The sequence below is a fragment of the Notolepis coatsorum genome (assembly GCF_963971535.1).
Source record: "Notolepis coatsorum genome assembly, chromosome: 10".
NCBI classification, from domain to species: Eukaryota; Metazoa; Chordata; class Actinopteri; order Aulopiformes; family Paralepididae; genus Notolepis; species Notolepis coatsorum.
Window position 1 is genome coordinate 75,209,926 of NC_140174.1, and position 22,833 is coordinate 75,232,758.

Genomic DNA, 22,833 nt, shown 5'->3' on the forward strand with positions numbered 1-22,833 from the left:
TGGCGATCAGGAATTGGAATAATCCATTTGGATACCATCTGATCTCAGGTAAGGAATCTATTTTACCAGTCTTAGGATAATCAGACCTGTTTTCACGGAGATATAAGCTTTTCCCCTATAATGTGATATGGCTGTTTGACTGTAAGAGCGATCAGGAACTGAGAGAATCGATTTTCAGCTTGCGGCACCAGCGTGCACACGTACACATATACTATCAATAATCTAGCGTTTATTTGAAAACTATTCATAAATAAGCCGAAAAATGACAACGTTCTAGAATATTACAGTACAGGGCGATTATCATGGAATCTTTTTTTTTCTTCTTGAAAACGAGGGCTTTTCAAAATGCTATAAAACGGAAATGAACCGATAAAAAAACAATCCGCTTCGACAATGTTGACTGGAAATGAGTCATTGATAAGCGACGGGCAGATTAGACACATAGCCATAATTTAAAACATAGATTAATGCTAACATTGAAGTGGATGGTGGGCATTCAAGCACTAAATGTGCGCCCCTGCTGGACACTGAAAGTACCATTTACCTGATAATCTGCATTTTACCTACAGTATTGGGGACAGTGGTGAAAAAGCCAATCTCAGTCAGGTGGTGTGTGTTATGTCCTGTTATGCTACGTATAGGTTGTGACATACTAGCAGTTACACTGTAGGCTACTGTGCCTTTAATAGACGGGCGTGGTTAGCGCTCGAGGTAGGGCTGGTGTTGTAACGTAACCGGCAGTCGAATAAAGTTATGAAACCACACGGTCGTGTGTTCATTGTCTCAACATAATAGTGTGTAGTCTGAGATTTGCCTTTCATTTTAGTCTAAAAGTCAACAACAGAAACACACATCCATTCTCACATGCCCGGGGCAGATATGTTCCCAACACTTTGCTCTGTCCAGTTTGACAAGATTTTCGGGGTTTCACTAATGTTGTCTCGTTTGAGGCGGGAGTCATTACCTTGACGCAGAAGGTGAAGTCGGCAGGGGCTCCGTACAGCTTACGGCTGTTGGCTACCGTGTACACGTTGAGTTCCTCCAAGTCAGCCACGTACTGCAGATGACGAGGCTCCTAGTTGTGGCTCCCATACAAACACAAACACACGCACGCACGCACGCACACACACACACACACACACACACACACACACACACACACACACACACACACACACACACACACACACACACACACACACACACACACACACACACACACACACACACACACACACACACACACACACACACACACACACAAACACAAACACACACACACACAGTTGTACAGCAGTTAGTGTGGGTGTCAGGGTGTAACAAGAGTGGGTGTCAGGGTGTAACAGCAGCTTGTGTGGGTGTCAGGGTGTAACAGCAGTTTGTGTGGGTGTCAGGGTGTAACAGCAGCTTGTGTGGGTGTCAGGGTGTAACAGCAGTTAGTGTGGGTGTCAGGGTGTAACAGCAGTTAGTGTGGGTGTCAGGGTGTAACAGCAGTTAGTGTGGGTGTCAGGATGTAACAGCAGTGTGTGTGGGTGTCAGGGTGTAACAGCAGCTTGTGTGTGTGTCAGGGTGTAACAGCAGTTAGTGTCAGGGTGTAACAGCAGTTAGTGTCGGGGTGTAACAGCACCCCGTGCTGAGCATCTTTAACATGACTGACCCCAATGGGGACGGGACTCCTAACCCTGGCAGTGTTAGTGCCATGCTCTAAACCAGGGGTTCTCAAACTTTCTTATACCACGACCCCATTTTATTTAGGATTTTTTTTGGCGACCCCACACTTAATGTATCGTGTAATTTCAACGTGGAAATAAGGAATATCGAAATAAAAGCACACGTTGAACTTGATCATGCATATTTATTAGAAAATGAAATTACAGCACTATGTTTTTTTTTTATCCACTTTTTCTCCCATTTTCTATATTTTCTCCCATCCCAATTTCGTATCATCCAATTCAACCCTCCCCTGTCACGAACGCTGTTTCTTGCCTCCCACAAGCCGGCTGCAATGTGGACTAAGTCATACATAGCACAAGTCCCCTCCGGTACTTGAGGTAACAGCAGTCGTATCTTTTCACCTGCGCAGCTCGATCTCTCAGTGGCGAGGAGTAACGCGTGGGAGGCTCACGCTGCCCCCGACACTTCCTGATTCTACTGCGCAGGCGCACCAACCGACCTGTAGGAGTCGCTGTCCACAACGCCCGATCCCCACCCATCAGTTTCCCACCCCCTAATACGGCCAATGTGTATTAGTACGGACGACCAGCTAAACTGAAAGCAAATGTGGAGCCTCTCCAGCATTTCGTGGCGAGCGCCTTGCCCACTACGCCACGTAGCCGCCCTAAATTACAGCACTATGTTATAGAATAGAATAGAATAGAATAGAAATACTTTTATTATCCCGTGGGAAATTTGACACTGCAAATCGCTCAACATTTAAACATTTAGACAGGACAGGTCACAAATTAGAATAATAACAAACACAAATCAAATCAAGTTGCCTAGGATAAGAGTAGAGTAAATAGAATAAAATGAAATGAAATAAAATATACAGAAATAAATACAGTAAGAATATACTGAGCATGGGGGAAGCAGTGTAAACAATTTGGTCAATATAATTATAATTTAAATCTAACTCAATGAAATATATATTCCAGTATTCACAGTGTCACAAGGTGCAGTATGCTTCAGGTAGTGTATTGTCCTCCTTGGGTTCCTATAAGTCCTAGATCAATGTCTGGCAGCCGTCGCTGCCCCCTGTTGTGGAGCCTGGAGGCCGCTAGTCGCGGCCTCCATGATGATATGATAATTCATATTATCAACAAAAGCAACAGAATTGTATCTGTATACACATTTATAAAACGAGGCATATTTAGCCAAAATATGTTGCCAGAACTAGAACATGAAAAGAAAATGCGCTCATGTGCGCATTGACGGAGATCCGCTTCTACTCTGAAAATCTGGTCTGTTTCCAGTTTGTGTTTTCTAAGTGCCAGCTCAGCTGTGCCTTTTGCTTTTGTTTTGTACTTGTAATATACCCTTGCTCTCGTGGTTCTTAAATAAATAGCACACTACGTTTGAGAAGAGCAACCACCATCTCCGTTCCTCCTGTCATTCCGCAGTTTGGGTCCTCCTCTGTCATTCCTCACATTGGGTTATTTTCTCCCCCTAATCCTAACAAAGGACAGAGAATAGGCGACTTCTCTTTGATGACCCTCCCGGAGCTCGGATAGGAGTAGGTCTGAGGTGGCCAGAGGATGCAGAGCGTAGGGGTATTGAGGGTGTGTAGTTAGAGACCACGATATGCCAGATCGAGGGCCTTGAAGCGGATTCGAGCGGCCATGGGGAGCCAGTGCAGGTCCCTGAGAAGTGGGGTGACATGGGCTGACTTCGGTAGGTTTGAGATCAGGCGGGCCGCTGCATTCTGAATGAGTTGAAGAGGCTTGGTGGCAGTGGTCGGAAGGCCAGCAAGCAGTGCGTTGCAGTAGTCGAGGCGGGAGATGACTGTTGATTGGACGAGGAGTTGGGTGGCTTTAATAGTGAATTAAGTGTAAATATTGTACATCTTGCATTCACACCCATTTCATTGATATAATTTTAAAGGGATGGATGGATGGATATCTATAGATAGACAGATTGATAGTTCACTCTAGTGGTTAATTTCTCCAGTTGCCTGACTCAATTATGAAGGTTTTCTGTACAGTGTGCCTGATGTCATAGATATAATGTAGTAGGGAGTTCCCACAATGCACTGTGCTGACTGGCAAACCTTATCTTTTGCTTTTTCAAAATGGCGGAGAAAAGCAGCAAATTGACTGATAGGCTCTAATCTGATACTCTTCACCATCAATTAAAGGGGCACCTCCCTAAAAAGACAATGCAGATTTATTTTGCACATAATCTCACACAAGTCCAAAAACTCTAAACAGTTTTGCACACATTCATTCAGTTTGACAGTTATTGAGAGTAAATTAGTTTGAATATGGCCACCAGTAATGTAATTGAATCCTTGTGTAAATTACAGCTCCATGAAATTATGTAGATGAAAAAATTGCAATACCTAGTCTTATAGGGAAGTGCTACCTTATAATTTAATTGAGCTGTAATTAACACAACACAAGAATTGAATTTACCAGATTACATCACTGGTGGCCATGGATATGTGTGAGATTATGTGCAAAATAAATCAGCATTGTTTTTTTTAAGTGCCCCTTTAAGGACCAATACCACCCAGTAGCTTGACTCTATTCTATTACCCTTTTACCATTGTAAAATGTCAGTAATAAGTAGAGCATCACACTAACACTGCCAGAGTTAGGGGTTCCATTCCCTGTGTAGCTCAATGAGTAGAGCATGGCACTAATAATGCCAGTGTTAGGGGTTCCATTCCCTGTGTAGCTCAATGAGTAGATGATGGCACTAAAACTGCCGGGGGTTAGGGGTTCCATTCCCTGTGTAGCTCAATGAGTAGATGATGGCATTAAAACCGCCGGGGGTTAGGGGTTCCATTCCCTGTGTAACTCAATGAGTTGAGCATGGTACTAACACTGCCAGGGTTACGGGTTCAATTCCCTTGCTACTGGAGTCACACATACTAGATCGTTTTCTGATGCTCTGAATAAAAGTGTCATATCATGTCATTGCTGTATACTTGTTACATTTCTACACTAATCTTGCTTGCTGACCTTGAGCAGTATTGGCACATCCCTGTACTATTTTACAATGTCTGTACAACACGTGTCTCTTCAGGCTTTGAACACTGTGCCACTTAAAGGTTGAATATGGAATGCTGTCAAATAGTGGTCTCTAGGCAAAAGAGTGCTGCTTGATACAGTATGGCGCTTTTTAAAGTTTTGGTCTGATCTGATGTGTGGGTTGGAGTTCCGTGGGTATTCACTAGGGGTGTAAAGGTACATGTATCCGTACTAGGGGTGCACCGATATATCGGTCGGGTATCGGTATCGGCCGATAAGTGCCTTGTTGACTGCCATCGGCCTGTCGGCCGATAAGCTCAAATGTGCCGATGGCAGTGGCCGATAAATATCCGTCAATTTGTGTCGCGTCAATCTGGTCCACACGTTCAAACTTTGAAAAAAGTTTCAGTCAAGCGACCTGCACACACAAGCTACTGCATCAAAGTTACTTATGATTAACAAAGGCATTTGTTTTGTGGCATTAACGTTATATAGTTAGTTACACGTTCAATAACATCAGCATATTTACCCGAACATAGCAAGCATTACTCATTCATATCTCTCACTTCCTTCCTTTGCTCAGAGAGCCCGTACTGAATTGTACCCATTCTGCAATCTGTTAATAAAGTTTTCAATCAGACAAATGTATAGAAAAGCTTTTATTATAACATTCGTTGCAGTAAAATCATTATGCCTCGTTTGGTCATCCTGCAGAGCGCTGGTAGTCTACTTGTGGCCGGCGGGGAAATAGCGTTATTAGCTATTAGTTTGTTGTGGTTCTCGCATGCAGATCAATGGCGGACTTCCCGGAAGTAAAAAACGAATAAGCGCTTGCCGATTGGTGGTAAGAACAGCGGAAGCGGGTGCAAGCGGTGTGACGTAATTGGCAGAATTGACTGTCAATCAAAATTGTTCTGTTGCCAGAACAATAGCTTAGATGTCTCGCCGCCCTGTTTATCCACCCTGGCCTGTTTTCAACCCATCACCCTCTCTACTCTCACAGATATAGTCTCAACCATGAAACCAACCACCTCCCCCCTTGACATAGTTCCCTCTGTTCTTCTCAAAGAAGTATTTCCCACAACTGGCCCCAGCATCCTCTCTATCATAAACACCTCCCTAGTCACTGGTACCGTTCCAACCTGCTTCAAACATGCAGTGGTCCAGCCCCTTCTGAAAAAACCCAACCTAGACTCCACCCAGCTCAATAATTACAGGCCAATCTCCAAGCTCCCATTCCTATCAAAGGTCCTTGAAAAGGCTATTCTCTCTCAGCTGTCTCCCTACCTGCACTTGAATAACATCCTGGACACATTTCAGTCAGGTTTCAGAGCCAACCACAGCACAGAATCTGCCCTGCTTAAGGTCACCAATGACCTGCTCCTCACTACCGACAACCGGGACTGCGCTGTCCTTATGCTCTTAGACCTCAGTGCAGCTTTCGATACAATAGACCATGTTATCCTCATTGACCGTCTTCACCAGGCAGTTGGTGTCAGTGGCACAGCCCTATCATGGTTCACCTCCTACCTCAGTGATAGAAGCTTCTCCGTTAACATCGGAAACTGCTCCTCCCCCTCTGCCTCTCTCTCTTGCGGGGTTCCACAAGGCTCCATCCTTGGCCCTATCCTATTCTCCCTATACATGCTGCCCCTTGGTCTGATAATTAAAAAACACAACATCTCTTTCCATTTTTATGCTGACGACACTCAGGTCTATCTCCCCATGAAACCCAACAATATAAACAATCTTGACAGTCTTCATTCCTGCCTAGACGACATCAAATGCTGGATGGCACACAATTTTCTACAGCTCAATCACTCAAAATGTGAAATCCTCCTTTTCGGCCCTCCAAAACAAACCAATGTCATTGCCAGCAGCCTGGGTAACCTGTCTCCCCTAGTCAAGCCCTTTGTTAAAAACCTGGGCGTGCTCTTTGACCCAGAGTTTTCCTTCAATAGGCAGGTAAACTTGGTGGTGAAGGGGTGCTTTTTCCAGCTCCGTTCCATAGCCAAGATCAAGGCCATTCTCTCCCCCTCAGACCTGGAAAGAGTAATTCACGCCTTCATATCCTCACGCTTAGACTACTGTAACTCCCTGTACCTGGGGCTAAATAAATCCACCATAGCCCGTCTACAACTCCCCCAAAACGCTGCCGCTAGACTGCTCACAGGTACCCGGAAGAGAGCTCACATCACCCCTGTACTTGCCTCCCTCCACTGGCTCTCGGTGCGCTTTAGAATAGACTTCAAGGTCCTCTTAATGGTTTATAAAGCCCTAAATGGTAAAGCCCCTGCTTACCTAGCAGACCTCCTCACCCCCTATACCAGTGCTTCTCAAACTTTTTCTGTCAGGCCCCCCTTTGGCGGACCAAAATATCTTGCCCCCCCCCCCCCCCCCCCCCCCCCCGCCCCAACAAAATCGTCATGAAATGGGCCATGTTTAAATTTATTGAAATAACACCAATATCGTGACCTTTCAAATTGACAACACCTTCCCTCGGGTGAAACAGCACTGCAGAATGGTCAGCTCCCATCTCCTCACACAGCGCAGAAAACAGGCGCGCTTTCAGGGCTCGGGTTTTGATGAAATTTACCACGTTTATAACTTCTGTCAAAACCTCATTCAGCTCAGGGCTAAGCTGTCTTGACGCTGGCGCCTCTCTGTGAATTTACAGTGCGTCCATTGTGCGTTTGGCGAGACCCCCTTGATGAGCGCCTGTAGCCCCCTCCTTTTCCCTGCCATGGCCTGCGCACCATCAGAGCAAAAGCCCACACAGTTCTCCCATTTCAGTCCATGTTCTGTCAGGTAACTGTCAATAATTTTGAGAGCTGTCATGGATGAAAAGCCAGCTTCACACAGATATGTGGTGCTGAATGGTATCAACACCTTAACTGCTGCATCATGAGATACTTGGTACTCAGCACCACACTCTGAAACTAGCTCTCCAGGTGATATCAGATGAGATTTCAATGAGTTCTTCCAAGAGTTTGGATGGATATGTGTCAGGAAGCTTTGTCTCAATGTTCAAGTTTCAAGTTTCAAGTTCAAGTTTCTTTAATAGTTGTCATACAGAAGTACAGAATACTTTTGTACAAAATGCTTCTTACTGTTGCGCTCCAGAGACTGTGCATGACAAGATAAGTATGAAATAAAGACATAGTAAAAATTAGAAGTAAAAAAAAGAGGTCACAGTGTTCAGTTTAGACATATGTACAATGTTCGTAGACGTAGTTACCATACAATATACAATACTGTGCAGTGTACTAGTATACAATACTATATAGTGCAAGGCATAAATGGACGAGGTGCAGTTTAGGTACAATATCAATTCACAGTAGGTGTACGAGTTGTAGTGCAAATCCTTTATCAATAAATATAAAGTGTAAGTGTGTTTGTGTGATCTAAAGTGTGGAGAGTGGGTGCTGCAGTGTGTTGTTTGTTTGAGTGAGTGTGTGCGTGTGGGTGTGTGTGCTGTGTGCATTTGATGGTTGTTGCATAGTGATTATTGTTCGTTTAGCGATTATTGTTCGTTTAGCAGGGTGTTGTCTGTAAAGTTTTTTTTTATCCAGAGTAACTTGGTGATCCTTTTCTGTGTTTTATTAAATAATGATTTTCAGATTTTGAGAAATGGTCAAACGTATCCAAATATGGTATTTTCATGGAGAACAGTGCAGCTGCACAGATAGCACTTTAGTGATAATTTTCTGTAATCCAAAAAAAAAAAAAAAAAAAAATTTAAATCTTAAGGCCCCCCCGGTCATGCCTCTGCGCCCCCCCTGGGGGGCGCGCCCCCCACTTTGAGAAACACTACCCTATACCAACGCCAGGGCCCTCAGATCGGCTGATAAGGGTCTCCTAACCACTCGTAGGTCTAACTTCAAGTCTAGGGGGGGACGTGCTTTTGCGGTCGCAGCCCCTGACCTCTGGAACAGCATCCCCATGTCCATCAAATCTGCCCCCTCCATCGAGTCTTTTAAATCAAAACTCAAAACCCACCTATATCGCCTGGCCTTCCCTGACTCACTTTGACTCTTGCCGTACTTGTTGACGTGTTGTTCTGTTTTTCCTTTGTCTATCCGTTGATTTTATTTTATTTTTCTGTTTATTTTATACTTTTCTTTGTACTTAGCTTAGCTATGTGAAGCACTTTGGTTGACAAGCGTCATGTTTAAACGTGCTATACAAATACATTTGATTGATTGATTGATTGATTTATCTACCTGCATTGCTTTGGTTGAGAGAGATAGTGCTCTCTTATTAAAACTCATAAACTTTTTTGAAAGCCAGTGAGTATTGTATGACTCAGACTTCAGCAATAATCATGACTCATGAGCATTATAAAATAAAAACACACATGGCATGGTGGAATTAATACCATAAACCTATTTCTTGATGTTTCCTTTTTTTAAGTAAGTAAAGAGGCCTATGTTCATATCGGTGAGCACAATTTGTAACACAAAAAGAGAGACGTGTAGCCTATTTATTTATTTAATATTTTATTTATTCATTTTATTATTATTATTTTATTTGTTGCCATGCCTAAAATAATAGTCAAGCATAGGGCTAAAACATTTTCATAAACAATAATATAATTTTTTGTTATATGGTTATAATAAAAGCTTTTCTATACATTTGTCTGATTGATTGAAAACTTTATTAACAGATTGCAGAATGGGTACAATACAGTACAGCTCAGTGGACTGGAGGATGAAGACCAGAAAAAGACTTTCGGCTTTTTTACATAAGGGTCCTCCATTTTCAATTCATCAAAACATTTAGAGACATAGAAATATACAGTAGTTTCATACAAAAAAAATATAATAATATATATATAAAAAAATATTATAATTTTCTTTTTTTTTTGCCACAAATATCGGTATCGGTATCGGCCGATTGTGTTAGTTGAACAATCGATATCAGTATCGGTGGCAAATTTTCATATCGGTGCATCCCTAATCTGTACCGAACCGTTTCAGTGTGTACCGTACCGAACGTCTGTGTACCGAACGAATACAACGGTATGTTAACCACTAACGACCGCCCACCGGGGGCTGTTTTTTCACAATCTAATATTATTATTATTATTATAATTTTTTTTTTACAAGTCGATTATTAATTTCAATATAGAATATTCATTGACAGCCCTACAAGTACAATTCGTTACTGCACACTACATCACCCCTGAGTGGAACATGGAAAGCCAAACTTTCCCCCACTGTACCGAAAACCCGTACCGAACCTTGACTTCAAAACCGAGGTACGTACCGTATCGTGGTTTTTGTGTACCGTTACACCCCTAGTATTCACTGAACTCCAATTCACAGTTTAATAAGTTGCTAAACTCCAACCCACACATCAGACCAAAATGATGTGATCTTTTGGCTCGAGGTCTCTGTTTGACGGCATTACAGATTATACCTTTAACAGTCTAAAGCATGGGTTCTCAAACTTTTTTATACCACAACCCCATTTTATTTAGGATTTCTTTTTGGCGACCCCACACTTAATGTAATGCGTAATTTCAACGTGGAATTAAGGAATATCAAAATAAAAGCACACATTGTTTTATTACAGCACTATGTTATCAATAGACATTTATAAAACAAGGCATATTTAGCCAAAATATGTTGTCAGAACATAAAAAAAAAGAAAGTACTTGCCAATGTCACCTACCCACGACCCCACTTTGGGTCGCGACCCGTAGTTTGAGAACCGCTGGTCTAAAGGAACCATGTCAGTGTTCCATGACTATTACCAGTCATTCTGTTCAATAGAAACTACACTGTGTACTGGACTCATGCACTACTGGACACCCACTCCACCATCTCTTACTACTGCTACCAGCAATACTGCTAAAACATTCATGTACACTACATAGTATCAGATATTTGTATGTAAAGTGATATGTACCATGTTGTCTACAGTCTGTCACGTTTCTTTGCACTATCCTGTCAGGTTTCTACTGTCCTGGTCCCATAATGCACCATGCATTATGTATGTACTATACTATGACATGTACTGTCAAACTCTCTGGTTCTTGTGTCACTGCAGCAATGTCACCAATTACAAATCCCTGTACATTCTGTTGCACCCAGTGTTGCTGATGCTGACCTTGGAGGAGCCCTTGGTGGAGCAGTAGAGCCCAGAGCGTCGCAGGAGGAAGTACACCCTCTTCCAGGTCTTGCGGCTGGGCTCGCGCACGTGCAGGAGGCCCTGGATCTCCGGACAGGTCCCAGACCTTAGCAGGTTCTGGAGACGTCAGTATTAACTCAGTTAGGATCTCATCCCACAACGTTGTCAGGTTTAAGAAGCAGCAGGTCATATCTATCTATCTATCTATCTATCTATCTATCTATCTATCTATCTATCTATCTATCTATCTATCTATCTATCTATCTATCTATCTATCTATCTATCTATCTATCTATCTATCTATCTGTAGTTGTTGGTAGTAGTGGTGGTGAATGAATGAATGAATGAAAACTTTATTTAACAGATTGCAGAATGGGTACAATACAGTACAGCTCAATACACACAATTGTTAAGGGGATGCAGACCAGAGAAATACTTTCATCTTGTTTACATCAGAGTCCCCCAGTGGTGGTGGTAGTGGTGGTAGTAGTAGTAGTAGTGGTGGTAGTAGTAGTAGTAGTAGTGGTGGTGGTAGTAGTGGCGGTGGTAGTAGTGGCGGTGGTAGTAGTGGCGGTGGTAGTAGTAGCAGTCGTAGTGGGGGTGGTAGTAGTGGTTGTACTAGTGGTGGTGGTAGTAGTGGTGGTGGTGGCGGTGGTGTTAGTAGTGGTTGTAGTGGTGGTGGTAGTAGTGGTTGTAGTAGTAGTGGTGGTAGTAGTGGTGGTAGTGCTAGTGGTAGTGGTGGTGTTGGTATTAGTGGTTGTGGTAGTCGTGGTAGTGGTGGTGGTAGTGATAGTAGTAGTAGCGGTAGTGGTGGTGATGGTAGTGGTGGTAGTAGTGGTAGTAGTGGTTGTAGTAGTGGTGGTAGAATGGTGGTGGTAGTAGTGGTTGTAGTAGTGGGGATGGTAGTAGTGGTTGTAGTAGTAGTAGTGGTGGTTGTAGTGGTTGTGGTAGTAGTGGTCATAGTAGTAATAGTGGTGGTTGTAGTGGTTGTGGTAGTGGTAGTAGTGGTAGTAGTAGTAGTAGTAGTAGTAGTAGTAGTAGTATTGGTAGTAGTAGTGGTGGTAGTAGCAGTTGTAGTAGCGGTGGTAGTAGTGGTGGTGGTAGTGGTCATGGTAGTTGTTGTGAAGGATCAGATTAAACCGAATATATATATTTATTTATATATATATATTTAATTGTATTTGTATATCGTTTGATATCCCCTGTATATTCCTTGTACAATATGCACTGAATATCCCTTTAGTCTACTAAACAGCCCATAATAGTTTCATTCTACCATTGGACGAGAACCTGGCGCCAGGTTGCCATACCCCTAGGTCCAAGTTCAATCGTGCCGCCCAACATGTCGTGGCAAGCCCCGGTTCCGCGCAGGAATATGTCGGGCGAAATACGAATGGTACTATTTGTTCATAGCGCATATATATATGGCGCAAGTAAAGTAGAACTTTCTTTTAGTCCAGTTCTTTACCCTCCAACAGAGTGACAGACGCGAAGCCTCCCCACGACGCACGTGTGGTGTAGTAAGGCCTACTTGGCCTCAGAATAGGCATTGAGATATCGTGTAGATTAATAGTTGAATAGTCATAGTTTGGCACTATACCGTCGAGTTGGACGTATTCTATTAAGCTAATAATAGTCTATTTATGTATGGTGCATCGTTCGGTTAGAGTTCTAAAGTTATCAGTACCCCCATCGTTCCTGACGTTATCTGGACGCTTAACCAGGCTGGGCAGACCCCTAGTGGTGCTTGCATCCGAGGAGCTCCGGGCCAGGGCGACTGGACCTGTATATTGGATTACTCTACCCGGACGACGGCGAGCCTTCCACGGCTTGGATTATGCTTTGGGTGCTTTGATTATTCCATGGATAAAGGCCAACACTGCGGAGTGTTGGAACTACCCCCCGGAGAGGACTCCAGGTGAGACGGCGCTCTACACCAGTGAGGTCGCCTCACGTCTCTCCGTTGTGGACCGGCAGCTACCGTCCACCAGAGGGTCCAGCTGTATTCGTCTGCGGACCGAGGTTCTGTGGGCACCGTGTTCAAGACTTTGAATTCTCCCAAGAAACCGTCGGCCAGATGGGATACCGCCAGCGGCTTCTCTAACCCCCCCCCCCCTCCTACTGTCTTACAACCAGCGGGACCCCCCCCCCCCCTTAGTGTATCCAGCTATAATCATTTAAGTACCATCGCTATAGTTTCCTAAATATCCAGGTTGTATACTTACTCCCTGCGTAACCAGAGATTGGACATTCAATGTTGATTTACCTACGAATACTCATTTGCCATACAAGTGCATATTTCAAATCATAAGTGTAAACAAGTGAACGTTGTATATAACTTTTGCTATATTAAACCTTCGATTTGTACATTTGTGTGGATTCGTTTCATCAGGTGGGAAAGTGTTCATCATACTTATATCATGTACTGGATGGCCAGAAGTTAAAGTACAAGAGGTAGTGGTATTAAATACCATATCTAACAATACAGTCAGGGAATTGTACCCCTCAGTTACAATTGGTCCTTCGAGCCGGAGGGTAACTAGTGTAATATTAATATAGTGTTATTAATATTGAAATGGCCTATGATGAACACTCCACGAAACGATCCTCCTAACCTAGAACGCCCGCGGCGCAGACGACAGACACCTCAGTACTTAGAGGCTTACACTGTCAGTCAACTACCTAGCCTTCGACAAACGGTAAACGCGGTAAAAGTAGAAAGTTAAATTATGTCTGACCTTAACGACCAGGTTTCCCCGACCACAGAGGCCCTAGTAGGTCCTAATGTAACTGACCAAGCTCACGGTGGGGACCAGGAGGGAGCGGACATGCCTTTACCCCCCGCCACTACCCAAGAAGTAGTCCCCGACCAGCCCCGGGAGGAAGACGACCCTACAGAGAGAGAACTCTGCACGGAAGAAGAGGAGGAGAGCGCCGAGGAAATAGAGCTCCAGGACTCCCCAACGAGTACCCCCAGGAGCGGCTCACGCAGGAGCGGCTCACCTCCACAACCGCCTTCCCCCAGCGAAGCGGAGAGGATGCTACAACAGGCGTTCCTCGTCAGCCTGACAGCCTCTACCGAACGCGATCGACTCCAAGCGCAGACGCTTAGCGAGCGCGAACATTTTACCATTGAAAGAGACCGTCTCCAAGCACAGGCGCTTAGCGAGCGCGAACAACTCCAAGCGCAACAACGGAGCGAAGAAGAGCGCACACGCCTGGAGATGAGACGCCTTCAGACAGAAGAGAATATGGCAAGAGACCGGGCCGACGCCCAGCGCGCCGCTGCCGGTGCCCAAAGAGAAGCAGATCTCACCAAGCGCGAAGTCGAGCGCGACAAGTTACAAGCGCAGCTAATGGAGCAGCTGATCCGCAAGGCAACACCCTCCCCCTCCGCCAGGGGTTCAAGGAACTCGTCGAGACAACAGTCAAGGGCAGCGTCTCCTCAACGAGCAAGCGACCCTGAACTTGACCAACAGACCGAGCCTAGACCCCCCGCAGACCCCCTTCCCAGACCGGTCCAAGCGAGACCCAGCTACAAGGAAGGAGCGGCATACACTGCGGAGAAGCTAAATAAACGATTACAGGATCTGGAAGATCTGATAGAGGAAGAAGAGGGAGAGGAGGAGAACCAAGCCCGACGACAGCACAGTACTCCACCGGACCAGGAGGTCCAGTACAGTCCAGGCTATACCCCCGCGGCGCTGCGCTACAGACCCCCGACTCTATTCACGGGTGAGCACGACGCACGACCAGCCCAGAGGAATAGCACCTGGACCAGCGGGCCATGGTACCCTGTCAGTACCAGCCCACAGCGAGGCGCAAGAGGGGACTCGCCCAGGAGGTCTCTCCCCCAACGCTCGCCGATGTATCAGCCATCCACGGCGTCATACATTGCCACGCCGTCATTTCCAGACATCGCCTATGAGAGTCGAGCACAGTACACGGAGCTCCGGATGTGCTTAGAGACAATGATGGTGGATGTCACTGATGAACGCCACAAGTATGCAATATTACTGAAGCACCTGAAAGTACCGCGAGCGCACAATATAGCGCTAGCCTATGCCACCTCTTCGACACCATACACAGCGGCCCTAGCGGCGCTGGACCAGAGATATGGACGTATATGGGATTACGTAATCCAAGAGATAAGGTATATTGATCGCCTACCCCCAGCCACGGACAATCGCTCATTAGACGACCTGTCAATCAAAGTGCAGTCCCTGGTAGGGATGCTGGGAGTGCAACGGGAAAAGGGCATGCATGAGCTATACGCCAACTCTAACGTCGAGAGGATTTTGGAGAAGCTGCCACCCGCAAGACAGGAGCGCTTTAGGCGGCAGAGAGATTACCGGGATCCCAACGGCCCCGAGCCATCCCTCCTTGATCTAGCCGACTTCCTGGCGAGAGAAGTCAGCAGCTTACGACTAGATACATTCGGGCGGAGCACGCCAAGCTCCAGAGAGGGACCCAGGAGAATAAATGATGGAAGAAGATCGGTGACTGTCATGCACCAATCAGAGTCAGTACCGAGCAGTAAGAGTCACAGCACCCCCTCGAGAAAAGAGAAGTGGAAGATAGCGTGTCCCTACTGTGAGAAAGAACACTGGCTGTCACAATGTGACCTATTCACAAAGATGAATGCAGAAGAAGTGAGTCAATGGATAAAGTCCAACAGGCGCTGTTATCGATGTGCGCGGCCCCACATGGCAGCCGAATGCCGCCTAAAGAAAAGGTGCAGCCGGTGCGATGGAGCCCATCTAGATATACTACACGAAAGTAACGGAAGACGGCCTCCACCTGCACCACGGAGCGGCACCAAGGCAAGTGTCATGTACATTGACCCCGCCAGCAGCAGCGGCGCCCAAGTGCTCTTAAAGGTAGTCCGTGTGACATTGAGCTACCAAGATAAAGTCATGGACACTTACGCCGTCCTTGACGACGGGTCAGAGAAGACCCTTCTGCTCGCGTCCGCTGCGGCCCAGCTGGGACTGCGGGGGAGCAAGAACGAAATGACGATTCGGACAATAAGAAGAGATTTAAAGACGATAAAGGGCGAGAATGTCTCCTTCACTATCGCAGCAAACGGGCAGCCAGAGCGACGGTACAAGATTACAAATGCTTTCACCAGCCAAGAAATAGGACTATCGCAGTACACCTACCCTGTCACCAAGTTGATGGATAAATATGTGCACCTGCGCCAATTACCTATCCCGCTCATAGACGGCGCTACCCCGACCCTGCTGATAGGCTCCGACCATGCAGAACTCATAGTCCCGATTGACCGGGTCCATACAGGACCCCGAGGCTGTCCTGCAGCAGTCGAGACCCGCCTAGGGTGGACCCTACAAGGCCCCCTCGCTAAATCTCTCAACCGAACAGCAGCCACTAGCTGCCTCCACTCCAGAACGACAGAAGAAGACACCACTCTCCTGCAGCATGTCGAGAGGCTATGGACACTAGAGACAATGCCCTTTAAGAACGAAAAGAAAGATATTCGTTCTAAAGAAGACATTTACGCCATCAACCTACTCGAGCAGGGGACAAAGAGAGTCACAGTCGGCGGAGTGATGAGATACGCAACTCCACTCCTGAGGCGAGAGGGAATGCCCACCTTTCACGCAAAGAAAGACGCCACGGAGCGCTATCTATTGAACACGGAGCGGCGCCTAGCCAAAGACCCCGCTCAAGAGAGTGTGTACCGCGCTGAGATTGAGAAGCTAATCACAGCGGGACACGTAACAAAGATTGACATTAAAGAGGCCGATCAGACGACCGAATCATGGTACGTGCCGCATCACAAGGTCCATCACAACGGCAAGGATCGCATTGTGTTTAACTGCAGCTACCAGATCGGATCCCAAAATCTGAATAAAGAGCTCTTGCCCGGCCCCACACTCGGCCCCTCCCTACTAGGTGTGCTACTGCGCTTCCGCCAGGACAAGGTGGCTATCAGCGGGGATATCAAAGGGATGTTCTTGCAGGTGAGACTAGTAGAGGAGGACAAGCCTCTGCTGCGGTTCCTATGGAGAGAGAGGATCGGAGATGAGAACCCAGCCATCTACCAGTGGGAAGTACTCCCCTTCGGAACCACATGCAGCCCGTGCTGTGCTACATTTGCACTACAGAAACACGTCGCAGAGGACCCAACAGCAGATGAAGAGGTCCAACACAGTGTGAAGAACAGTTTCTACGTAGACAACTGTTTACAAAGCGTTTCGACTCAAGAAGAAGCCGAGGCTCTCCTAATCAAGTTACGCGCCTCCCTGATCAAAGGCGGCTTTGATCTCAGGCAGTGGGCCAGCAGTGACCCGCACGTATTGCGCAGCCTCTCCCCCGCGGACAAGGCTGCCAGCAGCGAGACCTGGATGGCGACAATCCCAGGAGAAGCCCAAGAAATGACACTAGGACTAGTCTGGCGCTTCAAAACAGACTCGCTCCATATAGACACAAACCCTTGGCTCCAGAGCAGGGAAGGTCGACAGCGATACCGACCACCAGACGGAGTGTGTACAGAACACTCGCCAGACAATATGACCCGTTGGGATGTATTCTACCTTACACCACCAGGGCAAAGATGATTGTACGAGCACTATGGGACAAGGACCAGGGCTGGGACGACCCAATACCCGCACACCTTGCCTCAACATGGAGAGAGTGGGAGACGGAACTCCGCTCACTCCCAGGCGTCAATATACGCCGCAGCTACTTCCCATCCACAGTGAGGCCAGAGACATGCGAGATTGATCTACACGTCTTCAGCGACGCCTCCGAAGTAGCCTACGGATCGGTGGCCTACTTGCGTGCCCAAGAGAAGGGAGGAAAGATACACACTGCTTTCATCCTGGCCCGCTCAAGAATAGCCCCACGTAAGCAACAATCTATCCCACGTCTAGAGCTCTGCGCAGCCCTAGCAGGAGCGCATCTAGCCACGTTAATCCAACGTGAACTCACCATTCCGGTGCACAGAACAATCTTGTGGTCAGATTCCACGACAGTACTCACATGGATCAAGTCTGATTCATGCAGATACAAAGTCTTCGTGGGAGTCAGAGTCACCGAGATTCAAGAGTTAACAGAAGCAGCGAGCTGGCGGTATGTGGACACCAAACACAACCCAGCTGACGTCATCACCCGGGGAATGTCTCTGGATGACCTAACCCGTCGCAACATCTACAGTAACGGACCAGAATTCCTCAAGCTCCCGGAAGGAGAGTGGCCTACGCCCACCCCGCGGGAAGCAAGTAACGAGGAGGCTGAGAACAAGAAACCTATGTTCTGTGGACTGAGCACAGTCGCCTCCACAGACCCCAACATAGATGACTGCATTACCCTAGAGAGTGCAGCTGACTACGAAGAAGCAGAACTTCTTCTACTACAACGAGCCCAGAGAGACTCGTTCCCCGATGAGCTAGACTGTCTACAGGGAGGAAACCCCGTCCCATCAGACAGCAGACTGATTCACCTGGCACCAGAGAGTGACGCCCATAATCTTATCAGAGTGGGTGGTCGCCTGCGGAGAGCCCCCGATCTACCGGATGATACTAAGTACCCGATCGTCTTGAACAGCCGACACAAGGTCACAGAGCTGATCATAAAGAAATACGACGAGGATGTACACCACGCAGGAGCAGAGAGAGTCTTCGCGGAGATCAGACGTCGTTATTGGATACTGCAAGGCAGAGAAGCAGTACGGCGCTTCCAGCGAACCTGTCTAGACTGCCGTAAGTGGCGCGCGCAGCCCAGCATACCACGGATGGCTGACTTACCCCCCTGTCGCCTCCGAATCGGCGACAAGCCATTCCACTCCACAGGCATGGACTGCTTTGGCCCGTTGTATATAAAGAGAGGAAGAGGCACCGAGAAGCGGTGGGGTATTGTATTCAAATGCATGACCACCAGAGCGATACATATCGAGCTCCTTCCGACCATGAGCACAGACTCATTCCTTATGGCCTTCCGAAGATTCACATCACGGAAAGGAAAACCGTCTACATTGTTGTCTGATCACGGGACCAACTTCAAAGGCGGAGAAAGAGAGCTGAGAGAGAGCTTCCAAGCTATGGGCCCAGAACTTAAGACCCACCTCGCTCCATCCCAGATTGACTTCCAGTTTAATCCCCCGAACGCACCCCACTTCGGTGGAACCTGGGAACGAGAAGTACGTTCTATAAAGACAGCCCTGTACGCCGTACTTGGGGCCCAGACTGTGGCGGAGGAAGTCCTAATGACAGTCCTCACGGAGATCGAGGGAGTATTGAACTCAAAGCCCCTCGGTTACGTCTCCAGTGATGTAGCAGATGTCGACCCAGTCACCCCCAACACACTCCTAATGGGGCGGCTGGACCCCGCGCTACCCCAGACAATGTACAGGCCTGAAGAAGCGAACGGCCGAAGAATGTGGAGGTACAGTCAGGTACTAGCTGACAAGTTTTGGAGCAGCTTCCTACTCCACTACCTACCGTCTCTACAGACCCGCCAGAAGTGGGTAAAAGAGAGAGACAATTTGACAGAAGGAACAGTCGTCATGATTATTGACCAGTCACTACCCAGAGCTATGTGGCCGGCTGGCCGCGTAAGCAAAGTGATCACCGGTGCCGATGGCAAGGTCCGAGCAGCTGAAGTACTCGTCCAAGGGCGCACTTACACACGTCCCGTGGCGAGGCTCATAGAACTGCCCCGACTCCCAGATACTATCGATGATGACCATGACCCCATGACTTTGTGAGTTGACTGACCCTTACAGCGGACCTTGAGTGGTAGACAGTGCGGTTAATCTGTCTCTGTTTAGCTAATTAGGTGGGACTAATTAGGGGGCGGCTGTTGTGAAGGATCAGATTAAACCGAATATATATATTTATTTATATATATATATTTAATTGTATTTGTATATCGTTTGATATCCCCTGTATATTCCTTGTACAATATGCACTGAATATCCCTTTAGTCTACTAAACAGCCCATAATAGTTTCATTCTACCATTGGACGAGAACCTGGCGCCAGGTTGCCATACCCCTAGGTCCAAGTTCAATCGTGCCGCCCAACATGTCGTGGCAAGCCCCGGTTCCACGCAGGAATATGTCGGGCGAAATACGAATGGTACTATTTGTTCATAGCGCATATATATATGGCGCAAGCAAAGTAGAACTTTCTTTTAGTCCAGTTCTTTACCCTCCAACAGAGTGACAGACGCGAAGCCTCCCCACGACGCACGTGTGGTGTAGTAAGGCCTACTTGGCCTCAGAATAGGCATTGAGATATCGTGTAGATTAATAGTTGAATAGTCATAGTTTGGCACTATACCGTCGAGTTGGACGTATTCTATTAAGCTAATAATAGTCTATTTATGTATGGTGCATCGTTCGGTTAGAGTTCTAAAGTTATCAGTACCCCCATCGTTCCTGACGTTATCTGGACGCTTAACCAGGCTGGGCAGACCCCTAGTGGTGCTTGCATCCGAGGAGCTCCGGGCCAGGGCGACTGGACCTGTATATTGGATTACTCTACCCGGACGACGGCGAGCCTTCCACGGCTTGGATTATGCTTTGGGTGCTTTGATTATTCCATGGATAAAGGCCAACACTGCGGAGTGTTGGAACTACCCCCCGGAGAGGACTCCAGGTGAGACGGCGCTCTACACCAGTGAGGTCGCCTCACGTCTCTCCGTTGTGGACCGGCAGCTACCGTCCACCAGAGGGTCCAGCTGTATTCGTCTGCGGACCGAGGTTCTGTGGGCACCGTGTTCAAGACTTTGAATTCTCCCAAGAAACCGTCGGCCAGATGGGATACCGCCAGCGGCTTCTCTAACCCCCCCCCCCCCCCCTCCTACTGTCTTACAACCAGCGGGACCCCCCCCCCTTAGTGTATCCAGCTATAATCATTTAAGTACCATCGCTATAGTTTCCTAAATATCCAGGTTGTATACTTACTCCCTGCGTAACCAGAGATTGGACATTCAATGTTGATTTACCTACGAATACTCATTTGCCATACAAGTGCATATTTCAAATCATAAGTGTAAACAAGTGAACGTTGTATATACCTTTTGCTATATTAAACCTTCGATTTGTACATTTGTGTGGATTCGTTTCATCAGGTGGGAAAGTGTTCATCATACTTATATCATGTACTGGATGGCCAGAAGTTAAAGTACAAGAGGTAGTGGTATTAAATACCATATCTAACAATACAGTCAGGGAATTGTACCCCTCAGTTACAGTAGTGGTGGTGGTAGTAGTGGTGGTGGTAGTAGTGGTGGTGGTGGTAGTAGTGGTTGTAGTAGTGGTTGTAGTAGTGGTGGTATAAGTGGTAGTGGTGGTTGTAGTGGTTGTTGTGGTAGTGGTGGTGGTAGTAGTGGTAGTAGTAGTGGTGGTGGTAGTAGCGGTTGTAGTAGTGGTGGTAGTAGTGGTGGTGGTTAGAGTTGTTCCGATACCGATACCAGTATCGGAAATGCCTCCGATACAGCCTAAAATGCTAGTATCGGTATCGGCGAGAACGCCGAAAGTCTAGCCTCCGATACCATATGACGTAATTTATCAACAACACGCGGTATCCTCCTGCTGAGAGTGAGCATTATAAAACAAACATGTTTTTAATCAACTGTGAATTAAAATGTCAATGCTGTTTGTCATTTTAACAGCAGATACTTTCTTAAATGCCATCGTCCCGACAGAGCGGTGTTGACGGGGAGCTCTGATGTATTCGCTTGCTGGTGTTATTAGCATTAGCTGAAGAGCTAGCTGAAAAGCTAGTTTTAGCTTAACGTTACCTTGGCTAAAGTTGGAGCTATTCATAATCCAGCAATAATGGCTGCAGACCTGCAAGCAAAGTACAGCAAGTTGGCAAAGGAGTATTCCAAGGTAAATCACTTTTTCACCAGTAACGTTGCATTGTCTTTCCATCTAGCTCACGTTAACTGGCTAACCTAGCTCACGTTAACTGGCTAACCTAAGTGTCATCACTGATCGACGACACATGCACACAATTAATGACATAATGCGGACAGCCATACCGGTGACAATGTTTAGCTTTTAGTGCCAAAGGATAAGAGTCTGAGGTGGAGTCTCAAAAGAGAATGTTGAATATTTATTGTGCATTAAAAATCACAACAGAGCCTCTGCTACTAGCTAACTGAACCGGAGCTTTCTGGATAGGAAGTGCAACAATGTATAACGTCCGTGCGGAACCAATGTCCCAACAACCTTTCCATGGGTGAACTCATTGAGCATAGTTGTCAATTAATGATACTAATACTAATCTATACAATCACCTGTTGTTGAATAAATACCATTACTTTCTAGTTATTACTAAAAATCAGTATATATAAAACTGTAGCTGTAAAAAGAAAAGAAAAATGTTTTATAATTTATATAATATACATTTTTATTAAATTTTTTAAATGTATGCACTGGTATCGGATCAGTATCGGTATCGGCCGATACCCAAAGCTTAGGTATCGGAATCGGATCGGGAAGGAAAAAATGGTATCGTAACATCTCTAGTGGTGGTAGTAGTGGTGGTGGTGGTAGTAGTGGTGGTAGTAGTGGGGGTGGTAGTAGTAGTGAAGGTAGTAGTACTGGTGGTGGTAGTAGTAGTGGTTGTAGTAGTGGTGGTATTCGTGGTTGTAGTAGTGGAGATAGTAGTGGTTGTAGTAGTGGTGGTAGTAGTGGTTGTACTAGTGGGGGTAGTAGTGTTTGTAGTACTGGTGTTAGTAGTGGGTGGGGGTGGTAGTAGTGGTTGTAGTAGTGGGTGGGGGTGGTAGTAGTGGTTCTAGTACTGGTGTTAGTAGTGGGTGGGGGTGGTAGTAGTGGTTGTAGTAGTAGTGGTGGCCGAACACATAATAATACCTAAAAGGGCATTTTTCTGAGGTCACTAGTTTAATTAATTTTGTTTATCTATTCAATGTGTGCATACCATCTCAATATGTTATTATAAATTAACTTCTGTCCATTCTCTGGTCCTCAATGAAGGGCTGTTTAAAAGGTGGTTAAGGATGCGTCATTTATG

At 46.5% G+C, this 22,833-nt stretch overlaps 1 protein-coding gene across 1 annotated transcript in view; it reads right to left on the reverse strand.

Moving 5' to 3' along the window:
- Nucleotides 1-22,833, reverse strand: part of grb7 (growth factor receptor bound protein 7) — a 108,070-nt gene that overhangs the window by 23,362 nt on the left and 61,875 nt on the right. The window contains exons 7-8 of the mRNA XM_084323328.1: nucleotides 10,806-10,943; nucleotides 965-1,075 (exon numbers count right to left, since the gene is read on the reverse strand). Of these exons, the coding sequence (XP_084179454.1) occupies nucleotides 965-1,075; nucleotides 10,806-10,943 (249 nt within the window). The remainder of the gene's footprint in view (nucleotides 1-964; nucleotides 1,076-10,805; nucleotides 10,944-22,833) is intronic.